The 21,504-nt window shown below is 40.8% G+C and overlaps 2 protein-coding genes across 2 annotated transcripts in view; both read right to left on the bottom strand.

The window, feature by feature from the left end:
* The window catches only part of ANTXR1 (ANTXR cell adhesion molecule 1), a 69,647-nt gene extending 54,528 nt beyond the window's left edge, over positions 1 to 15,119 (bottom strand). Inside the window, exons 1-8 of the mRNA XM_015882878.2 lie at positions 14,599 to 15,119; positions 8,094 to 8,165; positions 7,561 to 7,632; positions 5,294 to 5,375; positions 4,451 to 4,484; positions 2,959 to 3,038; positions 2,500 to 2,568; positions 2,032 to 2,112 (exon numbers count right to left, since the gene is read on the bottom strand). Of these exons, the coding sequence (XP_015738364.1) occupies positions 2,032 to 2,112; positions 2,500 to 2,568; positions 2,959 to 3,038; positions 4,451 to 4,484; positions 5,294 to 5,375; positions 7,561 to 7,632; positions 8,094 to 8,165; positions 14,599 to 14,750 (642 nt within the window). The 5' untranslated portion in view covers positions 14,751 to 15,119. The remainder of the gene's footprint in view (positions 1 to 2,031; positions 2,113 to 2,499; positions 2,569 to 2,958; positions 3,039 to 4,450; positions 4,485 to 5,293; positions 5,376 to 7,560; positions 7,633 to 8,093; positions 8,166 to 14,598) is intronic.
* Positions 15,120 to 16,943: 1,824 nt separating this feature from the next.
* Positions 16,944 to 20,564, bottom strand: GKN1 (gastrokine 1). Its single transcript, XM_015882848.2, has 6 exons — positions 20,508 to 20,564; positions 19,818 to 19,874; positions 19,282 to 19,443; positions 18,743 to 18,853; positions 17,894 to 18,047; positions 16,944 to 17,206 (listed from the first exon to the last, which is right to left on the bottom strand). The coding sequence occupies exons 1-6, from the start codon at positions 20,517 to 20,519 to the stop codon at positions 17,115 to 17,117; spliced, it is 588 nt and encodes a 195-aa protein (XP_015738334.1). The 5' UTR covers positions 20,520 to 20,564; the 3' UTR covers positions 16,944 to 17,114.
* Positions 20,565 to 21,504: the final 940 nt, after the last annotated feature.

Raw genomic sequence — 21,504 nt, forward strand, 5'->3', positions numbered from 1 at the left:
CTGGCAGCCTGACAAGTGAGGAGAAAGAAGATTTGCAGGAACGAGATTACACAGGAACTGTTAGGAAGGAAAAAAGAAAGAGAGAAAGTCAACAGCTGAGAGCTGAGCAGGAAAACATCAGAAGAACTCTAAAGGAATGGAAAATACAACAATAACAACTACATAAAGGTGGACCCTAATGATATTCTTCCTTACACTTAGTGAAATCATAGAATCCTAGAACCATTAAAGCTGGAGAAGACCTCCAAGACCATCTAGTCCAAGCATCCACCTACCAACAATATTTCTCCACTAAACCACATCCCTTAGCACAACATCTGAATGTTTCTTGAACACCTCCAGGGATGATGTCTAAACTACATCTTCAAGCAGCCTGTTCCAGTGCCTGACCACTCTTTTGGAGGGTTTCTTCAACTCCATTTACAGCAATCAGGTGTTTGCATTCTCTACCAGGTTCTTCCCTCACTTCTAATAAACTCAAAACAAATCCCTCCATTAAACGTGGGAAAAACAAACTTTAGCAGTGACTGTATCAGCGAGAGAGGATAAAAAAAAGTAATTCATTTGCTTAATAAAAAAAACACATTGGAACTCATAGGAGAGAAAGGACCAAAACCTACAGCGTGCTGCTCATGTTTTGGTTCATATAAGCACAGTCCTTGCTGGCTCCCATGGGCTGGCTGGAAAGCAAGGGTAGGGTGTTCTAAGATATGCAGACCCACCACCCTGAACAGCTTTGCTCAGCAGATGCAGACCCAGCAGAGAGCCAGCCCCAATCACTACCTCTCCCAGCTCCCACCCTCTTGGAGAGACCTCAAAGCCCACCGCCTCTGCACATGCAAAAGGTGAAGGAAGATTTGCTCCATGGGACAAGGGGAGGAGGGAGTTGGGCTGCCTCTGCAGGAACACAGAGCAGTTCACATCAAATCACTGCAGGCCAGAGCAAACTCAAGTCTACACATCTCAAGGGTGATTTCAAGCACTAATCTCTCCCAGACTCATCATTTTATATTCCCTTCCCCTCTTACACCAGCCAGCTTAACCAATCCCTTTCTCACATGGCTGAGCATCTTTGCTATGCCAGCATTTATATGAGAGTTGAAAGAAGTCCATGGCTTCCAAATCTCATGGTTCTTTCAACAGGAAAAGACTCTCCTATGAACATTAATACTATGTTTACACTAAGAAAGAGGTACTTTGCAGGTACAAAATACAAAGGTAGCTTGTTTTCTGGCTAGAATCTACAGCCTCTTTATTTTTCTACAGAGTGATTAATTTCCTTCTTACCATTCCTTTCACACGCCTCCATTTTACACAGCCTATTGCAATCACTTCAATGCAAGGTACTATCAGCCTTATACGATATGTGCTGGTATTCAGACTGTCTGGAAGGGATGAGAGAAAGTGTGATCCCCATATGATAATACTACCACACTATCAGCAGGAATCAGGCTCACTACTGTGTAATTACTTCTTGTGACCCTCCTTTCCAGGGCTGATAAATCTTGCACCCGTCAAGCTGAAGTTCCTAGAGGCTGAAGTCTTCCTCTATCTTAAGCACAACTGGAAAAGGAGTCAGGACTGTTTCTGGAATTCATTAAAAAGAGCTGCAAAGGGAATGCAGGGGAAGCAAAATAGAGCTTTTTATTGTTTTCTTGCTTGCTTAAATGAGATGCAACACCTGATTGAGGTCATAGGCCCACATTTGGACCTATCCGAAAGCCAACACACAGGGGATTCCACCTGCATGCAAAAGAACTAGGGAAAACCATGCCTGTGCCTGTGGAAGCAGGTCTTTTTTGCATGGTATGTGGTCAGAATAGTGTGCAACCACCGTAAACACAGAAATCTGAGACCCCCCTGGTGAACCAACCCTCCCCAGCTTCAAGTTGTATATTACGTCTGTGTTATATCAACTAACAAAGCCTGTACCAAAATGAACAAAACACATGTCCCTAAAAGGGCTTATTTAACTACCAAGTAACAAATTCTAACACATATACATGCAAATATATGATTAAAAATACTTACAGAGTCAATAATTCCCTGCAGGGCTTCAAAACCATCATTCACAGGAAAGACATGATCTTTGCTGTCAGCAATTCTTGCCAGCTGACATCGAGGTGTAAGTAAATAAAACAGAAACGCAAAGAATGAGATCAATTAGTTCTTCATACTCATTCACTTGCAAGCAAAAAAAAAAACCAAAACAAAAAAAACCCAAAATTAAAAAGCAAAGTCCACACAACCTCAGGTCTACAGCTTACACCAGATGGACTTGATATTCCTCTGCCTCTTCCCTGCTTTTCACCAACAATCACTGTGGCTCATGGGCAGAGGGACACTTCTCCACTGAGGGAGGTGAAGGCAGAAGGGGCTTAAAATCATGATCAATGCACTTCAGGTAGACCAGAGGAAAGAGAAAGTAAGTCTGGATTTCATGCCTGTGTCAAATGCCTTTGCCAAATACCCCAGTAGACACAAGGAGCACTTGCTTACCTGGGTTTCATTGAAGTCCTTCACACCAACACAATATACTGTTGCTCCCAGCTCTCTTGACCGATTGGCCTGGAATAAAAACATCAAGTGCTCATTCACCTCTAAAAACAAATATGTTTTTCTTATATATTTTTGATTTCAGAAGGGAAGAAAAGGTGATGAACAGTTAGAAAGAAAAGCCTTACGTTCCTGACATTTGTGCTTCAGCAATATTGTTTTTCATCCACAACATAACCCCCTTTTCTTTCCCTGTTACTGGATTTAAAAGTGCACCCGGGATAGATTGAGAAGAAATGACCTGTCCCTAACATATTTAGCCATTCTATGATTCTGTTATAGGTTCTGATGAAAGTTTTATCCCTAGGATAAAAGATTCCCTCTATATTTTGCCTTTGAAGCAGCAGAACTAGACATTTAGACGTTTTGCTCCCTGTCTGACTAAAAATGTGCAAGACTTACCTCCCTCTCAGAGTAGAAAAATAGGTCTTCATGGAGTTCTCCATCTGTCAATGCAATGATGACACTTGCAGTTCTGTAACCTAAATACAGAGAGTTCTTTAGTTCCATGTTTTGAGTAATGTTTGTTAAATTAACATAGAAAACATCTTACTAATGAACTGCTAGACTGGAAATGGTTAGCATTAATCCCATGCCCTTATTCCCTTCAGCCAACCCATTTTCAGAGGACGTGAGTTTCTGCACACTCTTTCCATTTGAGCACCTGCCTGCACCACCAGTTTTAATCCATACTCCTTTGAGGTGCCATTGATTTTTAACAGGAATTCTCTCATAACTATTTCAGTATTTCAAACCAGTAGATTAAGCAGCAAGAAAAATTAAGCAAATTGTTCCAAGCTATTAATTCCTAATTTTATTAATGCTGTAAATTCAAGAAATGCAGAGAGTTTCAGCTCGTGATGAAAAGCTGAATTGGGATTTAAATAGATTTGCTAGGAAAACGACTTATATTCTTCAGTCTGTCTATGTAACATATTTCAGCATCATGATTAAACACCGCTGTCTTCTCCTTGAATTGATTATAACTTAGGTTTTACAAGTTTATATTGATTTTCAGGAGCAGACAAATAGAATTCAATCATATTTCTGGCAACAGGCTTATTACAGGTCTATAGGAGCTCTGTAGATATAACTTGTTATAGAAAGTGAAATGCACAGCACTTGTAAAGCCAAAGTAGACCGGCCAGCATTGGCTTGAGGACCCAGTTGTACACTGCTTCTTCAACCTGTTTTTGTGTGGCATGCTGTTTACATGCAATATGTAATACAAGCATGTAAAAACATTATCAATCCCCAACAGAATTACTGTAGGTATTTATTCCTTCCTGCTGCAGTTGGATTTTATAGCTCAGTCCCAAAGCTTTGTTTCATTCATGAGTAGCCCTGCAAAACCACTAGCACTGGTTTTGTACTCAAACATCTGGCCTCCTGTCTTTCAGTTTCAAGAAAAGATGTTTTATTTCTACCTTGTGCTTTCCAGTGCAGAAAGATTTTGTGCTAATTACAAGGAAGAAAGAAGAAATATTTTGGAAGCGTCTGCACTTACTATTACATGTGCTAATTGCTTGTTGAAAAATACATTTACTGAACAGCATCCCCTGTTCTCATGTTTCAAAAGGAAGAAGAAATGGTTACTTGAGTCCTCAAGCAAAAAAGAACACCATGTACCAGATAGTTTTAACACCAGTAGGTACCTTCAGTCAGTCAGGTTTCTCACTTTTGGCCTGAAAAACACTTATTCTAGCTCTGGACCCTTAAAGCTCTATTTGTTCTTTTATTTTCCCCCTTCAGGATCAACTACCCTGAAGAGCACTGAATTCCTTTAAGAACAGGAACCACCCACTACCTTTCTTGCAGCAAAGCTGCATTTCAAATCAATTAAGGGTATCAGTAAAGAAGGAAAAACATTTAATGGATCAGGAAAGTCTCTCACCATGAACATTTTCATAGTAAATCTGTTCACTTGCCTGAAATTAAATCAGAAGATTATTAGCAATAAATAATAATCCTGTGGGCATCTACACATGCACCAGAAAGAAAGAGAAGACGGCAGTGAGGATGTCATGATTGTAGCCTACAGATGACCTCTTATTGGCTTCACAGAACAAGTTTCTTGCCTGTGGCTTTCACTGCATGACTCTTCTAAAGCATTAACTCAAAGAAATCCTAAGACTGCTGGGCAGCCATCATCTCCCACTACTCCATCTGGAAATCACATTCACCTTCCTACTTTAGAAACAGCCCATGTCAATGATATATACTCTCCAGCACTTCTAGGTCAACTAGTCCAATTGGAAACAAACCAACTGCAAAGAGATATTTGTATGCTTCTATCTCCTGCCTTAACTACACACAAACGTATTTTGCAAGGCAGAAGGACAAAAGCTTCAACGCTGCAAAATTAAGAACTAAAATGCTAGCAGAAAAACAATCAGTTTGTAAATCTCCATTCTCTTCCACATTTTAAACGTGGTTGCTACTGTTTTTGCCACCTCAATTTTCAAGGTGTGTTCAGATACATTTTTCAATAGATCATTTCCCAATCCTCAAAAATGCACGTGTAATACAGAATGGGAAGCACTTCAGGATTTCCCCTAGTAGAGGTTTAGACAAACTCCTGACCGTGTAAAATACAGGAGAAGACTGGAATAGGCAGGAACTTTTTAGAAGCATTGTTTGTCCATGACAGTGAGCAGGTTATGGCCATGGCCTCATATCCCAACCAACCCCAACAACCCAGACACAGTTAAATACACTCTAACATGCATCTAGTTACCCTTTCGAATCCTTCATGCATGTATGTGTCACCTCCTGGAAGGACTTTCTGAAGCTCTTCTAGACCCTGACGTATCTGTTCCCTGAAATGAATGCAAATGAATTGTTATATCCAAGATCAAGTGTATCAGGACTTGATAACCCAGTGAAGACATGGCTGAAATGAGATAGAGATGGGGAAGAAAAGAAGAATTAACTCAATGTTTATACAGGCTAAGGCAACATCTGGATACCTTTCTAAGGATGTAAAAAATAGAGCAGATGTGCTCTTTGTAGGTATTCCCACAGCCCAGAGAAAGCCACAACAGCCACTTTTCCCTTCACATTTCTCTCCAAATAGATATTCCCTGTGCAGCCCTGATCAAACCTCTGTTGCAGAAGTAGAGCAGCTGTCTTACACATGGCTCATATTCCTCACCTGTGCTTGCTGGTTTGACTGTGCAAATTAATCAAGAAGCCATAAAGTCCAATTGGATGGATGTATATCTGTGTAGGCAGTGGCTGAGGGAAATGGGCTTGTTTAGTCTGGAGAAGAGAATGCTCAGAGAATACCTTATTACACTCTACAACTCCCTGAAAGGAGGTGGTAGTGAGATGGGGGTTGGCCTCTTCTCCCAGATAACAGTGAGAGGATGAAAGGGAATGATGTTAAGTTGTGGCAGGGAAGGTTCAGGTTGGATTCAGGAATAGTTTATTCTCCCAAAGAGCAGTCAGGCATTGGAACAGGCAGCCCAGGGAGGTGATGGAGTCACTGTCCATGGAGGTGTTCCAGAAACATGTAGATGTGGCACAGAGTGACATGGTTTAGTGGGGATAGTTGGATTATCATCATCATGCTCATACTATCATTGAGGTTGGAAAACACCACTAAGATAACCGAGTCCAACTATCAATCTATCCCCACCACACCCACTATGTCCCTCAGAACCACATTGACCCTCTTCTTGAGTACTGCTATGGATATTGACTCCACCACTTTTCTGAGCTTCTTCATGCTGATAGACCCCATGGAGCCAAGGGGAAGATGGAGAAAGTTTTGCCACTTTTCCAGCTTCCCTACTAAAAAAGCAAAGGGACTGGAAAGAAGCCCACCCCTTGTTTTTCAGACCTCTGATAAAAAGCCAGCAGCCCTCCAATTCAGCTGGCTTTTAACTAATACCATATCAATATCCTGTTCCCAGTCGACATTTCTAGGACAGCTGCATAAATATGAAATACATTTCCACATGGGAAACATACATAGCAAGCCTCATAGTTTAAAGCCTTAAGAGACCAGATATCTCTGCAACAGGGTATGCTCCCAGGGTGAGAGACAGACAGAGGCAGGAGCAGGTTTTCTCTGGCACCAACTTACATGTGGCTAATTCTCTTTTTACTTATTGTTGTGGTAAATGGCAAGAGACATTTAGACTGGCTGGCTTTAATGACATTTTTCAGGGTTGGTATGTGTGTGCGGACTGCTCTTTAGGAAAGTGGCCAGTTTCCTATTCATTTCTCTATAGTAGCTGCTCTGGTATGCAATTTCATAGACATCCAATATGTAAAACACATGCTGACTTATACGGTCTTCACATATGTTACATATATCTTTGCTCCACGTGGCAATGAAGCTAACAGAGGAAGCAATAGTGATTAAAGGACCTCATCCAGCTCTTCTTGAAGGCAAAGTGAAAAAAATATATATCAATCCCATAGATTTTACTGGGATTAATTTGAGGATCTGCAAGGGAGCAACAAGAACATGCTTCAGAAACATGACAATCAAACTGTCATTGCCAAAAATACACACTCTTGCAATCCATCCTCGACACTTTGCTTATATTCAGGCATCTGAGAAATCATTCCCATCTCTACATCAAGAGAATGGCAATCACGTACTGTTTTCAAGTTTGTTTTTATGGGAAGGGAGTTTCACTCATTTGTTTGCAGAAAAAACTCCCTACAGATGTTTCAAAAGGCAGCGAGGCCTTGGTTTTCTTTTTTGACAAGAGCTTGAAAACGTCTGGAAAGCAGACTTCCAGATAGAGCAGAATCTGGGTTTTTAAAGCTCAGTTGCTAACAAGAAGACATTTAAAAGCTAAAACTTAGAAGACAACTTGTGCTTTAAGAGACCTCCAGGCATCCTTGGAGAATGAGTGTCACATATGAGATGGGCAGGTGATTTAATTTGAGAAAGAACAAAGATGGCACCGTGTTGTTGATTGTGAGCTGGAGATCCCTGAGCAAGGGAAGAGGAGGAAGATGCAGAAATACTTTTAAAAGCCCTACCTGTCTTCTGTTAATTTCATCAGAGTTGTTCCTCTGGTTGAAAAAACGATGAAGGACATCCTCAGCTGAGGGCTGGAGAAAAAGAGACAGCAGAAGTTATTGTGGTGGTCCAGACCACAGCTTAACGTATGCGTAATAACAAACTTAAAGGGCTCTTATTGCTACCAAGATTATAGTTCAACAAGACAGCACTGAGTAGCAAATGGGGCTTTGCCCTGGGCAGCTCTAGCCAAGGAAGACCATGAGGAATAAGCAGCAACCAACTAGCTCAGAAATTATGAGGATTCCCTGCCTGCAAAAGTACAATTTGGTCCATGGAAGTCAGGCTGGAGAGAAGGATCCAGTTATATTATCTGCTCCTGTATCCTACAGGACAGGAACAGGGAAAATTCAGGAACAATTCCAAAGCAATTAATGGGATGATCTGAGAAACACATTAAGAACCTCCAGTAGGTGAGTTCTCCATGAGGAAATCAGAATGTACTCCTTGACACCCCTCCTCTCTCAGTTATCTACAAATCAGAACCTCTTACCTTATGAACTTGCGGGCCAAATGTTCCACAAAATGATATATTTCATTCCAATGGTGCAGGACACTTCCTGATCTATGGGAAATAATGATTACAGGACATCTTTAATTGCTGCTGTTACGATTTTCCAAGCCCAGTGCTTTCTTACACATTGCTCAGTGAGTTCTTTCTATTCTTCCTTTTAAAAAGATATTAAAATGTAAATTACATCTCCCACTTAACTTTGAAAAGCAAGAGTAATTTATGCTCCATGCAACTATTTGAGGCTACACATCACAGTAACACGTGGCAGTGATGTCAGACCTTTAGCAGGGCCTTAAACAAATAAACCCTGTGTTAGCAATGCCCGTCTCCTTGCACCATCTGTTAGATGAATTCAACCAACTCATTTGCCATAGTGCAGTGCAGAGCTCTTAGATCATTTGAGGAATGAAATGCAGTTGGATGAACAGATTCCTAAGCCTCTCTAGCATTTCCACTGTGCTAAAGACCATGAAAAGTCAAATACCTTCAGTCCACATTTTGGCTGATGTTTCCCACTCCGTCATAGATCAACTCAAGGCAAAACACAAACTAATGCTGCTCCCCAGGAAAATAAACTATGAATTTGGATGGGATTGGATTATTCTTCATGTTGTAATACCCAGGAAAAAATGAGATTAACTAGATTCTTCCAGCACTAAATGCACCTTCTGGCATAAACGTTTATATGAATATTGGGATATTAATATTGGGGGGGGAAAAATCTTTTCTAGAAATGGAAAATAAATGCGTCATCACTTATTTCTATTCATTGACTACAATTAAATAAATATATATATAAAGGAAAAACAAACCCAGTTTTAACAGAAAACTCAATAAGCTCATTGATCTGCAGCCTGAGGAAACATGAATATCTGAGAATATGTTCTTTTCACTTCACAGAAAGAAAAGGCATCTGATCTGACTGTCCTCTAATGTAGGGCTGAGAACCTAAATGAATACCCACAAGTAGATTCAACCAAGTTCTACGCACCTGGCACAGACAGCCCCTGCTGAGCTGCAAATACCATTACTTCACTTCCTAGAAGTACTGCAAGCATGCACACCACATGGTACAGGTTACATAAATTTCCTTCTTCTCCCCACACCTGGTTCTTATTTACAGCCATTCAGTAAAACCCTTCACCCAATCCACTTGCTCCATGATACCTCGAGTCATTTTTCCTTTGTATGGCCTCATAGGTCCAGAGGTAGCCTTAGATGGGGACATGCAATGAGGAGCCTTGCACATGTGCTTCATCTGGATAAAGAGCGAACAACACTTTACCCAAAAGAGCTGATACCAATTACATCTCTTCAAATATAACCTCGCAGACACCCTGTTTTCTTTCTGTAACAGCTTACACAGGAGACTCAGTCACAATTAAGTGCTAATATCTCTGTGTTTCTTGGATCTTCAGGGAAGGGACACAAAACCTTTTGTTTTTCATCAGATCAAGATTTGAAATCATTACTTGTTCTCCAACCTCATGTGTATCAGAGAGGGCCAAATAAAAGTCCCTGTTCATTGCAGGGGTGTCGATGACTTCTAAAGACCCTTCCAACTGAAATGGTTCAATTCTTCTTTGGTCTTAATAAATTAATGCACATAGACAGTGAAAAAACGGGTGTCATATAACAGATGATAAATTATCTACATTAGGATTTGCCCTCAAACAAAACACTCACTGTGTTCAAATTGCACTGGTTTATATGAGACAGAGTTGAGACACTCAAATCTCAAACCCAGATGCAAATCCCTCTCAAATGCATGGAATAACTCTTAGACCTTGAATATGACAACCCAGTCCTATTTATGCCAAATCATCACTGAGAAGGGGCTGGGAAAATGGATTTTTATTGCCTCTACATGGTGAGGCACAAAACAAACACTTGACATTACTGTAATGTAATCAGCCCCTAGAAGACAATGAAGTCAAGACTTCATAAGCCACTTAATACACCCTTCATTGAAATGTAGGTTGCTTGAGAACAGCAACACTAGCCTAGAAAAATGCAATTATTCCTCTTACTTCCTTGCAAACCACTGAACAAAAGCTGACCATCCGTTAAAATCACTATTACTGCAAAACACCTAAGAATGAGATCCAACCACAGAGCACATATGGTATGTGGGTCATCATTTATAACTCTTGCCATTTTCCACGGCTCTGAAGTCATGCATTTTTTTGCAACAGCACTTGCCAGAACGAAGCTTAAAAACCAATCACTCCATTCTGTAATATGCCAGCCAACAGCACACCCCATTCACATGTCTGCATTTGTGACTTCGTCCTGCTTTATTTAAATGATTCCTATCAGTAGGAGCCTTTCTGTTCATCTAATGACACCAAAGAGAAGTGACCCAAAGTTCAAGAGCAGCAGAAGATTTTCTCTGCTATAAGGAAGCTCCACATCATTGCAATGATCAAAACCCCAGAAGGGGAGGATGGTTTCTCCTTTCAGCTCCAAAGTGGGGTAATTGTAATAACATACAGTTATTCTTCATGTCTACCAGAGCAAGTTTAAAATGGGTCCTGAAATGAAGGCTTATACCATAGGACCATAGATCCTTTCTTGTAGCACAAAACATTTTCCATCTGCAGGTGAACAATTTGCAGACCACATGCAGATCTGTCCAGTCTCAGTGGCCATAGGTGACCAAGGTCTGTATTTAGAAGAAATAATCTTCTAAAAACAAGAAGATAACACAAAATACACTTTCTCAAAGATATTTCAGACCATGTCACTCATGCAGCCCCTCTTAAGGCATGCCAAGAATTCTAAGCAGGAGAAATATTCCATTGCAAGGCAATGAAAGAGAAATTTAAGGTTGTCTTCATATTCCCAAGGAAAAAAAAAAGAAGATTATTTGCAGGCCAGTGCTGTAAGGCTGAAAGGTTGATGCTGTAAACTTGCAATTTAAGTGAAGGTTTTTAGTGAGAATGCCAAATCCTCTCGCTGGAGAAAAGCCCAATAAGTGGAAATTAAGAATAAGTAAACCATTATGCCTTTAACAAGAGAATGATACATTTTGTGGTCAACTGTGCTGGGATTTTGTACATCTAAATTCAATCCAAGGCAGAGACACTCCACATGGCTCAGTGTTTCCAGGGGCAAGGAGCCACTGCTGGCCCAGCAGGTGCCTTCCTACTACCCATGCACTATAACCCAAAGCTGCTGTGACACAAACTGTCTCAGTTTGTCTTTCCTATACTTTTTAAACTCCTTATTTCCACTTCTCCCATTGGACCTTCACAGCAAACCCACGGCGGTATTTTTAATTCACAAACACTGATGAAAATTGAGCCAAGGCCACAAACTCACCAAATGGCTCGGGTTGGAAGAGACCTCAAAGATGACCCAATTCCAACCCACCTCATCTGGTTCCAACCCCCAAACTCTTTGACAGAGCTTTCACAGCAGCTACAAGCACCACAGCAGACAAAAGTACATAGAGACACCTGATTCAGACTGACACTGATCCAAATTCTCCTTAAACTTCTACTTTCGGACCAACTCCAGGATGTCTCCTAGCTGTCAGAGGTGGCATTGACCCAAGAAGTTTTTCAGCATTGTTTCACTGAGCACTTGAAGAAAATAACACACATGAGCCAAAGAGTCCTCTGCCTTTCCAAACATTTCAGGAGCAACCCTGGGAAGACCAGATAGAATGTAGATTTAAGGGAGGTGATGCAAATACTTCTGTCTTGAGCTGAACCTCATTGGAGACAACTCATTAAGCTGTTGTCAAACAATAAGAGTTTACAGAGGTCCAGTTTAGAGCACTGCAAGCCTCTAAGCCTAAACAATCTGAGAGTATTCATCTATCTGATTGGCAGGGGGTACATGACAAAGAAACAAGCAACCACGGACCATTCTATGATTCTATAGTTATTCTGATATCAAACAGTAAAGCGTAGAGTGCAGCTCCCACCCACCACTTATACCAAGGAATAGAATTATAGAATCATGGAATAATTAAGGTTGGGAAAGACCTCTAAAATAACCTATTCCAACTGTCCACCTACCATCAATATTGCCTACTAAATCATGCCCCTCAGCACCACATCCCCAAGGTTCTGGAACACCTCCAGGGACTCCATTACTTCCCAGGGCAGCCTGCTTCAATGATGACTTCCAAGAGGGGCACTCAGACAGCTTAGAACAGTGAAGGATTAATGAAAGCATGCAATTGCACATGGAGATTAAAGATGCTCTGGTAACCCATTGGTACAAGAGCCAGCACTGTGACAAGGACAGCATACGGGGTGCTAAATGGATTTCAGTAGTCTCTAAATCTGGCCAGGCACTGAAGCAAAGGGTCAGAAGAGGGCTCCAGCAATGGTGAGTCCCAGCACTGTGTTTATTGTTGTTCTATCCTCCTCTGATCCCAGAAAGTTGCTTAATATTTTAATGGCTTTCTTCCACCACTGCCATTAATGCTTCATGTTTCAAAAATCTAAATCTGCTGCAGGATCTTTATCACCAAAGCTCACATGATTTTTAAAGCAATTTCTAATAAAAAACAGCAAGATGCATCCTGGATTTATTATTCTTATTTCACAGTTTGCCTGAAGGACCTTATAATCATTCAGGACTTCAGCAACATCTTTGAAGATAAATAAAAGCAAAAACCCCAAACTAAATAAGAATGCTGATAACCCAGAGCTCATGGACCTTTAAGGTCCCTTCCAACCTAAGCCATTCTTTGATTCTGAAGAACAAAATATAGTTTCAAAGAAAAAGATGAGATCACCTCCTTCACCACTCTAATTCTCTCCTTGGTTACCTGAAAGGCTACAGAATGCAGTACACAAAATACAGCACACACCAGCAGCTGAACACCACCGGGTCCTCCAAATTCTACTGAAGGCCAACACAGTTTTAACATCAATGGGCTTAATGGGATTTGTATCAGATCCAGTCAATTTTTACACCAAAAATGGGAAACCTACAACCGTTCAAGCAGGATTCTTTTTGATACCTTGATATATGCATTGAGTACCTTGAGCCTGCACACTTTAATTTTATGCCAAGCTTTGTATTTCCACATAAATTTCCTTGAGCAAGCCTAGGAAGTCATTCCTTTAGTAAAAGGACAGCCACAGAGCTTGAAATAATAGCTCAGAGCTATTACAGAGCACATCCATCAGATTGGATAAACCTTTCCATTCTACCCCAGCCTTCAAGAGAACTCAGTTTGTAAAAGCTGTCAGCAGTGCAAATCATGCTTTGTTTTCCAGGTGGAGCAATAGAAGCTGTAGATGTCCCTGGTCATTGCAAGGGGGTTGGACTAGATGGCCCTTTAGGGTCCCCTCCAGCTGAAACGATTCTATGAATTATTCTAGTTAACAGCAGAATGGCCAAAGCAATGCAATACAATAGACTAGAGGATCTTTCCACTGAATGAAGTAAAACAAAAATGAAATTATTTCCCCTGGAGCATTAGGACAGCTGGCACAACAGCATACCCAGCTCACTCATCTCAGCCTTATATTTTACCCAGTATTTTGCAATAAAGTGTTATGTAATTCCAAGCCATTTATACAAATGGAATGTGGCTGCTACTGCAAAACACTCCGAGGATCAGACAGAGAGCTCCTGGCAACTCAAAATACTTTCCTATCTCTTAAATTTATGGTTAAAAATGCCAGTGCTATGGCTCTGGCACTTATATCTTCCAATATTTCCAAGCCTGAGATTTAAAATAACTATTCTTAATTAAGGAATTTACCAAAACCATTTTAACCAGTACTTTTAACACTTTTATTTAGTTTGTTGCATTGTTTCAACAGGATGCTTTCCAAAGCTCAGCTCGTATCTATTTCACGTTGCCCCTAAACAGGCACAGTTACTGCACCCAGCTCAAAATCAGTGATGAAGAAGTGAGTGGGCAGTTATCTCCAGGCAGTCAAAATATGCCTTTGATTAACAGGAACAAAGACAATGCAACTCAGCCCAGGGGAAAATAAAGTTTGCTTTTAAATAAAGTAATCTCACTTTTTTCCCCTCTCCCCCCCCATCAGAACAGCCAAAATTGGACCCTTTTAAAGCAGGCTGCCACATCTCAGAGCCTCATCTTTACCTGCTCGAACAAGGACATATAGACAGCAGCAGCTCTCCAGGCAGGAGAGCATTTTCTGCACGCTTTCAGCTGCAGAATTAATTCTGCAGTTCCATCTCCCCAACCTCTCTCTGTTGGGGAAACCAACGTGAATGGGGTCCTGCTCTTCATCCCAAGCACGGCGCCAACAGAGGAAAGGTCTGATATCAACCACAGCAAAATTTATATACCCATTTGCTTTTCAAAGCACGCTAGCATTATATGCTAGACCCACCAAAGTTATCACCACCACAACAGAGTTCTGCAGTCCCTTGGGGACACAATGGCTTCTCCAAAAACCAAAGAAAAGCCCAGCATATGGTGTTCCAGGTCACGCCAAGAGAAAGACAGCTTTGAAATACAAGGATAGAACTGACTTACTTGTCCAGAATGAAGTACAAATCAAACCCTCCGTAGCAGGCAGGACCCCCGTTCTCTCTCTTCCCACTGTGTCCATCACACACCAGCAGAAAAGCCGCAAAGAAGAAACACTTGAAGCCAAATCTGGAGATGCTTTGCTTTGCAATGGCCATTATATCCAGAGAGGATGAGAGAGAGGGGAAAAAAAAAAGAACAAAAGTCTTCTTCCTTTGATCTCCTTTATTTCACAGCCTTCTCCCCAGAAGCCATTCAAATACCCTTTAAGTGCATAGACAGGTATTTTACTCCTTAAAACTCCACTTGCAACAGTTGTCCTCAGGAATTGCAAGGCTTCCCCCCTTGTTTCCCTTGCACTTCTGTTTCTTGGTCTCAGATTTCAAGATGCACAATACTGTATTTCACTTTTTTTTTTTTTAAAGGGACTTTGACCCTCACTCTCCCTTACTTTGAATATACCACCGTTGCTTCCCAACAGGAGCAGAGAGATCTTGCTTTACTGCAGACTTCAGCAAAGACAGAGGAGGTTTGACCCAATCCCCCCCCCCCTCCCACCACCACCTTTAATTACTGTTGTTATGATTAAAGATGTTAAGTTCTATATTTCCTTGGCAAAAAATAAAAGGAAAGAAAATAAAAGCAGCTCAGAGAATGCCACCTACTGGTGAAAAACTGAAATGTAACTGGAGTCTGGATGGAAAAGACATCTGTACATCGAGCACGCGTAGTGCAGGCTACAGGGTTGGGGTTGGAATGTATAGGCAGATAGCTGACAGCACTCACATAGCGTTCTGCAGAGTCTTTTTGCCTGATGCCAGTAGTTAGAGGCATAAAGACTTAAAACCTGGTGCAATGTGGCAAAAGTCAGAGAGAAACTACAACTGTGATCATTCTTTATGCTTTCTCAGCCTTAAGAAATCCCATGCCTATGACCATGCTTCCATTTGGGTATCTAAGTGATGGGGGAAATGACATCAGCTGGTTTTCTTGTTTTATTATCTATTCTGAAGCAGCATGGAAGCTGACTCCTCCAACTTCTACAGCAGGTAATGACTTTTGTCAAGATCTTAATGACTCAATCATTCTATCACATCTAATTCAAGGCTGACACCCAGTGGCCATAACTTGTTTTTCCTTCCCTGGATTGTTCCGCATCAGAGCTTAGGGGCAGTTCTGTACATTCACCATTAGCCATTTTCTGCCATTTAATGTTGCCTGCTGGTAGGCACAGACTCTGGACTGGGTGATGAAACATTACAGTTCCACTTGATAAAAACCAAAACAGTTCCTACTGAAGCATCAGTTTATTTATTTGAACCCTTGACTTCAAGGCTGTGTATGTGCATGAGTGTATCTTTGTTGCTTGCAGAGAAGCTTCTTCACTCTGTTCCATGGGTGAAGTTTATTTTTCTATCATTCATGTATGTTTGGCATTAAAACACAAACTGCTATCAAAGCTGCTTTCCAGTCCCTGCTGGAAAGGAAGTTAAATAGAGAAATACCAACCAGAAGGCAAAGTAGAGCATAACAACAGCATAAATATTTCCCTTAGGATGGAGCATTATAACTAGAAATGAAGTGTAAATCTCTGCTAAGCTTTCTCCTCTGTTACATTTAGCCTCATCCTGAGGAAAGTAAGAGCTGATGGCATATAAAGGAATTAAGAAACTTGTGAAATGGTAAGAAGGAAGAAGAGGAATAGCATCCATCTTAGGAAAGAAGTGTGCTAATCCAGGTAACTCAGTGCATTTGACTGAGATATTCTTAAGTGAACTACATATTGTAATGCAGTGGAAAGGATAGCAATGACAGCAGAGCAGCAAGGTCCCAGGTTGCAGCAAGCAAAGATTTCCTCAAATACAACAGCTGTAGGCACAGAAATGAAGCTGCTTACCTTGAGGAGGCCAGGAGCACACAAGGATTTCCAGATAGAACCCCTTGCCTCTGTTGCCAGCCCATAAATGAGGTCTGGGAAGAGGTGAATCCTGGTTCCAGCCCTTTGGGTCACTCAGGTACATTGCATGCACCTGAGCTCCCCTGGGTTGGCCCTGCCTTCCAACCAGGTGCTCCATCCCTGCTTCAAGCCCTGACTTAGCATTCCTGCTCCATACATCCTCTCAAACTGCTATAGAATAAAGCCTGACATAAATCTGACGTGCTGTAGCAAGTCTTGGTTAATTCAGCAGAAGTGTCCCTGTATTCCTGGCTTGATTCTTTTCAAATTTATGCTACTGGGAACAGATCTGGGATAAGCTATCAGGAAACCACTCTATGATTTGGAGTTCTTTAAGTTTTGAAGCTTTAATGGGTGATAACGAGTGTAGCAATAAGAAAACAGACACAGTTTATTCATGCTAAAAGTGTTTATTTGAAAGGTACTATCACCAACTGATCTCTTACAACATCTGAATCATGAAGAACAAAACTCTCAAAAGACATGATGTCAGGGAAGAATAGTATCAGGGATGGCTTTGTTCAGCTATCGGGCGTTGATACTAGGTTCAGGAAAGGCATGGTGTTCAAACTTTGCCAGCACGGCAGTAGTCAAGACCCAAAAGATTCAGGACATCAAGTCTGTAGCATGCGTCTTGGTTGTAGAAAATCTGGTTTCCTAAAAGAAGGAAAAGAAATACCAAGAGTTAATTCCCAAGATGGTACTGCAAGTCATCAAACCCTGGTTATGGCCCCAACAGCAAGACAGCTTATGATTTATACTTGTCTGCATAGCAATAGCTTGCACTTTACCTCTGATTAACGAATGTTTTGTTATAGTTGTTGCTACAGGAATAATTTAAGTCTATAAGTGAAAGATTCTTTTGTAGTCAGCTGCATATTTAACAAAGGAATGCAAAGAGATGCTATTTAATAATCTTTACATTTTTTAGTACTAACGGGCACTATGGTACCTTATATTGTTAGTATATATTATTGTGTATTATACAGCTATGTATGTATATTTAATAGGCCCTTATCAAACAACCCTATAAAGTTTAGGCCACTGAACTCCCATGTCATGTAATCATTCTGTCACTGAAAAAAAGGGGTACAAAGCAGCTTAGCTTAATACTGGGAAAAGGATGTTCTTGGCTTCAACAGGAGCCATTTAATGGTGGGATTCCTCAATAAACTGTCAGCAGTCTCTGAACTGAAGAATAGCAACACAACATTCTTCCAATCCTGAGCCCTCCATAAGAGCCCTGAAGTTTTATACTTCGATCTACCATCAGTGGTAACAACAGAAATAGTGCACGGAAACAAAATCACCTGTTTATCTTATAATTCACATCATCACACTTACCACCCTCCTGCTGTGACTCTTCGAAAGCAACGAAGGTTGGGAGTCCACTGCAGAGAGCGAAGATGTCGTTTCCGTAAGACCTGAGTTCACGAGCCTGTCTTCTGGAGACGACGTATCTGATTGACCTTGAGAGCACGCTTTCTCCTTTCACGTTCTAAACACCAAATAACAGAATTCAGTGCCTTGATCCATTTAATTTTATGCATGTTCCTATTTCTGAAGCAACGAGACTGTGCTTGCTGTTCTACTAAAACTGTACAAAATAATTCCCTCAGTCACTTATAAATCTCTCACCATAGAGGTACCTGGGACATAAGGAGAAGAAATCAGTTCCATTTTCTAGAACTGGAACCAAGGGGAGCAATAGAAACGGTTGGAAAATGCTACAGCCACAGGACTCCTTTTCTAAATCATACCATTAATGTGGAGCCTGAGATTAATATGAGATGTGCAAAGAATTAAAGAGTTGTAGCATCATTAAGGTTAGAAATGATCACTAAGACAACCTAGTCCAACTGTCAACCCATCATCACTGTGCCTATAGAATCAAAGAATCTCTGAGGTTGGAAAAGACCATTAAGATCATCTAGTCCAACCATCCACCAACCCATGTTCTCTCACACTCGAAAAAACAATGGTGAATGGTTTTGCTCAGGTCTGGAATCTAACTACCCATTTCCCCTCCCATTCTTGCTCTTCAAAAGCTGAGATTTTTTATAACAACTTAGTTCTCAGACTTTAAGTGGAGTCTGTGTCTGTAAAAGTCTAATAAGGTGGATGCTCATGCTATTACAGTCATTAGTTGTTTTGGGAAAGTCTGTAAAGTAACTGCCCCCTTTTTTGTCTTACGTTGGTCTGTTCAGCAAGGACAGCAATTGAGTCAAGAGCAGGCATCAGGACTCTGTTCATTGCAGAAACATAGCAGACTCCCTCTCGTGCAAGTTTGGTTGCAATGTAGCCCTGTAAAAAAAGAATTGGAATGCAAGAATTCAGCTTTTAAATCATAGAGATCTGTATTAAAAATCAAAGTAATGAACATAGAGTGTTTCTACCCCCAAACTTACACTTGATAATTCTCTATTTTGGTCAGCTTTCATAGAATCTTAGAGTCATTAATGTTGGAAAAGATCTCTAAGACATCTAGTCCAACCATTAACCCATTATCGCCATGCCCATTCACTGAAGCATCAAGGTTGGAAAAATCCCCTAAGATCACCGTATCCCGCCATCGCTTCATCCCCACCGTGGTCACTAAGCCATGTACCCAACTGCCGCATCTCCATGTTTCTTGAACACCTCCAGGGATGATGACCCCACCACCTCCCTGGGCTTTCTAGGGGCCAGTCTCCTTGTCAATGTTCTAAAAAAGAATACTCCTTGCCACTTACAGTTCCGTAGTTCCAAACGGTTGTCCATGCATTCTCAGCTGAATTTGCCTCAATGATAGCAACAAGGGAGTTTCTATCGATGGTCAGTGTTTGGAAGCCGAGGCCAACATTGATGGTGACTGTCTTAGGGAAATGCCTCCTATTTACTTTCACATCCTGAAACTAGCAAACAAAATTAACATTTTTAGACTCCCGAGTGGCTGCCAGTTATCTCCCCAGAGATTTAGAAAATCAGTGCTATAATATAACAAATATAATATAATATAACAAACACTGGCTCATAAGGAGCACCTTCAATGACCACTGTATTGTCAAAATGACAAGAGTAAGGCCATAGCATTCTGTAGTAGCTCTAAGAATAATTTTAATATATTCAATGAATAATCTCACAGTGAATAATTTTACAGTGGTTGTCTCGTGTTTTCAGAGTTTTGTGCATGAAAAGGATTTAGATTCATTTCCTTTAAAGAGAGGAGGAAAGTTCAAGAAGTAGGGAATATAGAAGAAGAAATGCATAACTTGGTCACTGTACTCACTTGGAACTGGGAAAGAGCTGGAGTCAGCACAAGTCCAAGAAGGACGGTAGCAACGATCTGAAAGGAACATTGAAAGCATAAAAATGTAACTGCAAGTCTGGCTGGCAGATCCTGTCATGAGAATCCTTAGTCCTAATCTGATGTTGAGATGTACTCCTTGGATGCCCATTGCTTCCATACTGGCTTTGCAATGGTCACCTAAAGTGACTCATCCTTGCTTTATGCTAGGATAGCCCATAATGGCAATCTCCATTTCTAAGAGAAGGATCTGAAGTTGCTGCAGAGATTAGTACAGCACTGATACAATATACAGAGATATTTTACAAGAGTGAGGAGAGAGAATTTAAATTGCCTCTGCACATGCATCACAAGAAAGTGGTTTGATCTGTAGCGTGGTGCTACAGATTGCAAAAAGCCCATTAGCAACAATGGGCACTGATCTAGGATCTGTGAGATTGAATAGTGCATAAATCAGCCTTTACAAAGATCCTTACTCCTTCTATTTAGGCTAATACAGTCTAAAATGCAATCCTGGAGGATTGAAAACTCCCTGGAGAGTAACTTTTGACTATAAATGAGCAAAGGCATTTCCAAGATAGAAAGGGAATGGCTTTGATTATAGTATATAAGAAGTAAAAGGCAATAGCTTTGAGTTTTGGTATAGAATAAGAAAGTAGCTTGCATACTCACAGTGAATTTCATCTTGACTGCAGAGCGGTTGCAAGTGCAGATGGAACGAATGGGGCAAACCATCCACCTTATATACGCTAGACTCAGGATCAGGAACAGAATGATTAAGTATGGAAAGAAAATTATCTAGTAATTTGTATCCAAGTCTTTGTGTCATTGGACATTATTTCCTGCCATAACTGTTTCATAAATGGAGGGGGTTATACTTAGGCAAATTCTGACCTGTCAGTCTGACAAAATTATCAGATAAGAATCCATTTGCAGTGAAAAAGGAAATGTGTTTTGCGATAACGGTCTGACATATTTGCTGTCTAATTTTGAAAATTTACATCAAAATGGAGACCAGACGTAATCTAAGGTTGTAACAAAATATCCTTACATTAGGGAAAATACACAGAGGTTAGGTCCTTTGCACCCTCCAGAACATACTGGACTTTACCATAGAACCACAGCTCCACCAGAATGTACAACCCAAGTGCAACGTTGCCATCAAAAATTGCTTTTCAGTATAATTTCAGCTGAATTACACTATATGGGGATGTCTATGGGAGTCTCTATTACTGTAGGTAGCAATAACAGCCTTATTCGCCTCACCATGTCTTATCTTCCATAGTGGAGTGGAAGTTGATTGTGAAGAGGCAAAGATTCACTCAGGGAGTTTTTATAACAGTGGGTTTTACCCTCAAGTTTCTGAAGTTGCTCTGTTTGATTCTGTGTGCAATCAGTGTGATCTGAGCCTCTACCTCTACTGTAAGGAGTCTGAAATGGCCCAACTGCAATTCAGCACATTTATGAGCAAAAGAGGGGATTTCTTTTCTCTCTCTCTCAATCACCTCTAACCTGTGCTGCAAGAGCAATATTAGATCAAATTCCTGCACAACCGAGGCAAGTCTGCACATCCTAAGGGGGCTTTTTTGATGCACTCTCACAAATTATGTTCTCCCAGTGTCCTGGGTTCTGTTCTGTTTAATACATTATTTGATGGCTTTTAAAATTA

Source organism: Coturnix japonica, chromosome 22, assembly GCF_001577835.2.
Source record: "Coturnix japonica isolate 7356 chromosome 22, Coturnix japonica 2.1, whole genome shotgun sequence".
Classification (NCBI taxonomy): Eukaryota; Metazoa; Chordata; class Aves; order Galliformes; family Phasianidae; genus Coturnix; species Coturnix japonica.